Below are 6,399 nucleotides of genomic sequence, written 5' to 3' on the forward strand. Positions count from 1 at the left end.
TGAGCGGGGGGGGCGCCGGCTCCTTTTGGGCGGGCGTGATCCTCCACACGGGTGCTCGAGGCGTAACGAGGTCGAGGAGCGAGGTCGCCTGTCCAAGTAGGTCCTCAACTCTCCCGTCCCCGTGGTTGGCGTGGCGGCCCCCACTGCGGAAGGGGCCCCCCCCCCCCCCCCTCCCCCCGCGCGCGGTGCTCGCCTGCTACCGGTGGGAGGACCGGAGGTGATGCGAGATCGTCCGAGAGTGCCCGAGAGTAGGTACGCCCGCGGTCCTCGTGTGCTATCCGCTGCGCATGACGGAGCGCTGCGGCGCCGGCGCCGACGGGACCCACGCGGCGCGGCGCTGTGAACGGCGTCTCTTCACACCCCTGCAGCTGTGAGCAGGCGCCGAGGGGACCCACGCGGCGCGGCGCTGTGAACGGCGTCTCTTCACACCCCTGCAGCTGTGAGCAGGCGCCGAGGGGACCCACGCGGCGCGGCGCTGTGAACGGCGTCTCTTCACACCCCTGCAGCTGTGAGCAGGCGCCGAGGGGACCCACGCGGCGCGGCGCTGTGAACGGCGTCTCTTCACACCCCTGCAGCTGTGAGCAGGCGCCGAGGGGACCCACGCGGCGCGGCGCGAGACGAGGGGCGGCTCGGCGAACAAGTGGAGAGGTGGGGCGCTGGCGGGCGGGCGGGGCTTATGACGGAGCCTCCTCTGCTGAGGGTGTGAACGGCGTCTCTTCATGGCTGCTGCTGTGAGCAGGCACCATACACACCGTGGCGAGCGAGTGCGGTGTGAACGGCGTCTCTTCACGGCTGCAGCTGTGAGCAGGCACCATACACACCGTCACGAGCGAGTGCGGTGTGAACGGCGCCTCTTCACGGCTGCAGCTGTGAGCAGGCACCATACACACCGTGGCGAGCGAGTGCGGTGTGAACGGCGTCTCTTCACGGCTGCAGCTGTGAGCAGGCACCATACACACCGTGGCGAGCGAGTGCGGTGTGAACGGCGCCTCTTCACGGCTGCAGCTGTGAGCAGGCGGGACCCGTGGCCGAACCTCTTCTGGCTAGTCGACCCGCGGCTCTTCCAGTGCGCCCGAGCGCTGCAGAACTTGCGGCGCTGGCGCGGCGGCCTCCTCTCTTCACGGCGAGGGGCGACACTAGGTTTTCTTCTGTTTTCGGCTCAGAGGGGTGTGAACGGCGTCTGTCTTCACGGCGGGGGGCGTGGCTAGGCGCGCCTCGGCGCTCGAGCACGAGGGTAGGGTGCAGCAGTGGCAGCGGGAGGTCTGCCGTGAAGCCAGAGGAGCGGCGACGAGCTCACAATTCATTTCATCAGAGCCGGTCCATCTCTTGCAGGTTGCCGCGGAGCCACAGGGGGAGTTCGCTGCTGCGCTCGCGGCGGCACACCGCGAGTAGCCGCTCGCTGGGGCTGTGAACGGCGTCTCTTCACACCCCTGCAGCTGTGAACAGGCGCACCACGAGTACGGCGCCGCGCGCTGGGCGCTGCTGAGCGACGCGGACCGCGAGTATTGCCTCGGCCAGCCGTGGGCGGCGGTGGAGGCGCTGTGAGAGTGTGCGAGACTGAGCGAGCGTGTGCGAGAGTAGGCCAGCCGTGGGCGGTGGAGGCGCTGCGGGACGCGGGCGTGGGCGGGCTGCGCTACACGTCCCAGGTCAAGTGCTTGCACGCGCACCTGGCGCACGCCTTGGCGGGCGGCGCAAACCCGGTGGGAGAGCGAGTGCTAAGGCTGGTGCGCGAGGGCGAGGGCGAGAAGCGGCAGTAGACTAGAGTGGCCAAAAGAGCTAAGGTGGCGCACAGACACATATAAAGGTGAAAATGTGCACGAGGGGACGAGCCCAATCAAGATCCTAAAAACGGCACTCGAGCTCTAATCCGGTTCTTCTACTTACACACGTTAATTTAAGGATTAAGCCGTACACACCTCACGGCTTTAGAGTCAGAGTGAGCAGAGTACTTTCATTCATCACCGATCAGGATCACGTCGAGAGCGTACTGGCAAACCGGACCGGACGCAAGGCGCCGTTCAGCTAGCGGCCGTGCACCGCGCTGAGCACTGGAAAAGTTCTCCCCCCCCCACGCTGGATTTGCGCAGCATGCTAAGCCCAGCTCACTAACTGTATCCAGGAATCCGGCGCGCGGCGTAAGACCTCTCACTCAGTCACCGCGCCCGCTTGCGCCTCGATCTTCTTTGGCAGCAACTGGTCCGACAAATCTTCACCGTGGCCTAGCTGGCCAGTGCCACCCTGGCCCCAGGCAAAGACAGCGCTTTCGGCGGTGAGGGCGAGGCTGTGGTTTCCAGCCGACACAGCGACGACGCGCCGGCCAGCAAAGGCCTCAACCTTCTTGGGCAGCAGCTGGGTCCGCGTGTCGCCGTGGCCCAACCGGCCTACGCCTCCATAGCCCCAGCTCCAGACGGCGCCATCGGCGGTGAGGGAGACGCTATGTTCTCCAGCCGACACAGCGACGACGCGCTGGCCAGCAAAGGCTTCGACTTTCTTCGGCAGCAGCTGGTGCTGCTGGTCGCCGTGGCCCAACTGACCTTGGCTTCCGTAGCCCCAGCTCCAGACGGCGCCGTCGGCCGTGATGGCGACGCTGTGGTGGAATCCAGCCGACACAGCGACGACAAGCTGGCCAGCAAAGACCTCGACCTTCTTCGGCCACGGCTGGTCCTGCTCATCGCCGTGGCCCAACCGGCCGTAGGCGCCCCAGCCCCAGCTCCAGACGGCTCCTTCGGCGGTGAGGGCGAGGTTGTGCACGCCTCCAGCCGAGACAGCAACGACGCACTGACCAGCAAAGGCCTCGACCTTCTTGGGCAGCAGCTGGTCCTGCTGGTCGCCGTGGCCCAGCCGGCCTCGCTCTCCCCAGCCCCAGCTCCAGACGGCTCCGTCGGCGGTGAGGGCGAGGTTGTGGTACAGCCCAGCCGACACAGCGACGACGCGCTGGCCAGCCAACGCCTCGATCTTCTTTGGCTGCCACTCGGTCTGCGCGTCGCCGTGGCCCAACCGACCAAAGCCGTCACAGCCCCAGCTCCAGAGGGCGCCGTCGGCGGAGAGGGCGAGGCTGTGCGCGGCTCCAGCCGACACGCTCACAGCGCGCTCGCCGCCCAGCGAAGTAGAAGGGAGGCGGATCGGTGTGTTGAGCTGCGTCACGCCCTCGCCGTGGCCGAGTAGTCCCGGCGTCCAGCTCTCAGCCTTGCCGCACGACGAGAGCCGCCCCTCGCCGTCGATGAAGAGGCTGTGCCAATAGCCTCCCGCCGCCCTCGCCGGCGGGTTGGACTCGCACAGCAGCGCAGCGAAGCACAGCCACCGCACGGCGCAGCTCTCGCCCTCTGGCTGCGCCGGCAGCTCGAAGCCGCGCTCTTGCGCCCACAAGCGGATGGCGTCCACTGCGAGCGAGGCGTGGAAGAGCAGCGAGACGGCTGCGACGCGAGCGATGTCGGCGGGGTCGCAGCGAGAGAGGGCGCGCACGAGGAGCTCCGTGGGGAGGTCGAGGAGGCGGGCGGGCGGCGGCGTGTCTGGCGATGGCGCGGCGGTGGCGGCGGTGGCTAGGCGGCGCGAGCGGCGGCGCGGTGGGGCAGACATCGCGAGAAAAAGAAATGCCTGCGCGACCTGGGTGATGGCGGCGTGCCGTCCTCCCGTCCCTCAGGCGCCTTTTATTTCTTTCTTAAAACGACGGATCGACAGGGCCGAGATGCGCCAGAGCCAAGTCAACCTCGCATTCGTCGCCAGGGGCTGGGCGCACAGAGTCCCAACCGTCTCGGTCTTCGCTCACTGCCCGCCTGGCGCCCACGCCTCGATCTTCTTGGGCAGCAGCTGGTTCGACAAGTCCTCTCCGTGCCCTAGGCAGCCGTGGCCGCCGTGACCCCAGGTGAAGACGGCGCCGTCGGCGGTGCGGGCGGTGCTGTGGAATGCTCCAGCCGACACAGCGACGACGCGCCGGCCAGCAAAAGTCTCGACCTTCTTCGGCAGCAGCTGGTCCTGCTCGTCACCGTGGCCCAACGGACCAAAGCCTCCACAGCCGCAGCTCCAGACAGCACCGTCGGCGGTGATGGCGAGGCTGTGCAGACCTCCAGCCGACACAGCGACGACGCGCTGGCCAGCAAAAGCCTCGACCTTCTTTGGTAGGAGCTTGCGTTGCTCGTCGCCGTGGCCCAGCCGGCCAAAGCCTCCATCACCCCAGCTCCAGACAGCGCCGTCGGTGGTGATTGCGAGGCTGTGGCTGCTTCCAGCCAGCACAGCGATCACGCGCCGCCCGGCAAAGGCCTCGATCTTCGTTGGCAGCGGCTGCCACTGCTCGTCGCCGTGGCCCAGCTGGCCAAAGGCTCCACCGCCCCAGCTCCAGACAGCTCCGTCGGCGGTGAGGGCGAGACTGTGGCTGCTTCCAGCCGACACGGCGACGACGCGCCTTCCCGCCAAGGCCTCGATCTTTGTGGGCAGCTCCTGTTCGGCGACGAGCTCGTCGCTGTGGCCCAACCGGCCAGCGTCTCCCCAGCCCCAGCTCCAAACACTGCCGTCCGCGGTGAGGGCGAGGCTGTGGCTACCTCCAGCAGATACAGCGATGACGCGCTGGCCCGCAAAGGCCTCGATCTTCTTGGGCTGCCACTGGCTCTGCTCGTCGCCGTGGCCCAGCCCGCCCAAGCCTCCATAGCCCCAGCTCCAGACAGCTCCGTCGGCGGTGAGGGCGAGGCTGTAAGAATCTCCAGCCGACACGGCGACGATGCTCTCGCCACCCAGCGTCGACGGAGGGAGGCGGGTCGGCGTATTCAGCCGCAGCACGCCCTCACCGTGACCGAGAAGGCCTGGAAAGTCCTCCGCGTCGTACTCGTCGTCCTCCTCGCCCTGTGCTGCCATGCCGCACGACGAGAGCCGCCCCTCGCCGTCGATAAAAAGGCTGTGCTGCCAGCCTGACGCCGCCCTCGCTGGCAAGTTGGACTCGCGCAGCAGCGCCGACAAGCACAGCCACCGCACGGCGCATCCCTCGCCCTCTGGCAGCGCCGGCAGCTCGAAGCCGCGCTCTTGCGCCCACAAGCGGATGGCCTCCACCGCAAGCGAGGCGTGAAAGAGCAGCGAGACGGCCGCGACGCGAGCGATATCGGTGGGGTCGCAGTGAGAGAGGGCGCGCACGAGGAGCTCCGTGGGGAGGTCGAGGAGGCGGGCGGGCGGCGGCGTGTCTGGAGAGGCGGCGGCGGTGGAGGCGGTGGCGAGGCGGCGCGAGCGGCGGCGCGGTGGGGCAGACATCGCGAGAAAAAGAATCTGAAAGCGCGAAAAAGAATTTTACAACGAACAGCCTCGCACAACACTGGGCACAGGAAGGTTGAAGCGAGAATCGGAGAGAGACCGCGAAGAGAGATAGGAAGAGGCAGACCCCCTAGGGTAGGCGACGGCTAGCGCATCACACTCCTCTCCTTAAAATCCCTGTGTGGTGGCGGCGTGCCGTTCTCCCATCCCTCCCTTGGGTTGTCTGTTTTCTTTCTTTCTTTACTGGGCACAGGACTAGAATCTTGGTGACACAGTTTTTCTTTCACGAGGTGTATTCGCCTGCCAGCAGGAAAGGAAAAGGACGTCGCGGGACGAGGCAGACGAGAGCGACGCGGCAGAGGAGGAAGCGACAGGAGGGAGAACGACGAGAGTGGGACGACCGCGAGGCGGCATGAAGGTTGCAGCGGGGGTCCCGACCCCCCCTCCCTGGAAGCGATGTGCGCCTGCTCCAGTGTCGTGCGAAAAAAGGAAATTCCCCCAACCAAACACTCGCAAAAAGAAAAGGGGAAAATCAACCTCGCAGGCCCGACACACAGGTGCCGCGATATAAAATGATTATCACGGGCAAGACGATATAAAATAATCATTACCAAAATGATTACCAGCAACACTCCCAGATGGTTCTCCTGCACATCACACCCCGACACAATCATGTTGAACCATAAATGTGACAAACAAAACATCTAAATGTGCCCGACTCGATCCTCTTCCGCTCTTGAGAGGCACATTAGGGACTCCGTCTCCCGGTCGTGTGCCGCCACGGCCAGCCAGCACAGGACAGCCGCTTTTGTGTTTTGACGCACCCTGAATTACGAGAAACTCAAACGAGCCTCAAGTGAAGAGGTCCTCACCTAGGTCCTCACGCCAAGAGGTCCTCTCCAAGAGAGGTCCTCCTAGAGGTCCTCACGCCAAGAGGTCCTCACGGCGCAGTGGATTATCCGTCGCAGAATGGTTGCGCGCCCCTACGCCGCCCCGCCGCGCGTCGCGACGGCCGGCGGCACGCCTTTGTTTCCTCTCGATCCTCCCTCCCCCCCCTCTGTCCCGTGTCAGAGGCAGCGCTTCGTTCGAAGGAGCCAAAGCCCAGTTGTTCAACTTGTTCGAGCAACCTGTGTCCTGTGAGAGGCAGAGTAGAGAGAGATAGGAGGA

General features: G+C 65.9%; 2 protein-coding genes across 2 annotated transcripts in view; one reads left to right on the plus strand and one right to left on the minus strand.

Annotated features, from left to right (window-relative positions):
- EMIHUDRAFT_432226 (hypothetical protein) overlaps nt 1-1,817 on the plus strand; it is a 2,471-nt gene extending 654 nt beyond the window's left edge. The window contains exons 2-5 of the mRNA XM_005770313.1: nt 101-185; nt 253-339; nt 586-1,140; nt 1,582-1,817. Of these exons, the coding sequence (XP_005770370.1) occupies nt 720-1,140; nt 1,582-1,757 (597 nt within the window). The 5' untranslated portion in view covers nt 101-185; nt 253-339; nt 586-719 and the 3' untranslated portion in view covers nt 1,758-1,817. The remainder of the gene's footprint in view (nt 1-100; nt 186-252; nt 340-585; nt 1,141-1,581) is intronic.
- On the minus strand, nt 1,716-5,936 carry EMIHUDRAFT_195922 (hypothetical protein; the record flags this gene model as incomplete). The annotated part of the gene is made up of 2 exons (XM_005770314.1): nt 1,716-1,842; nt 5,893-5,936. 2 exons carry the CDS (start codon nt 5,934-5,936, stop codon nt 1,716-1,718), a joined length of 171 nt encoding a protein of 56 aa, XP_005770371.1.
- Nucleotides 5,937-6,399: the final 463 nt, after the last annotated feature.

Source organism: Emiliania huxleyi, assembly GCF_000372725.1.
Source record: "Emiliania huxleyi CCMP1516 unplaced genomic scaffold EMIHUscaffold_4, whole genome shotgun sequence".
In the NCBI taxonomy this organism is placed as follows: Eukaryota; Haptophyta; order Isochrysidales; family Noelaerhabdaceae; genus Emiliania; species Emiliania huxleyi.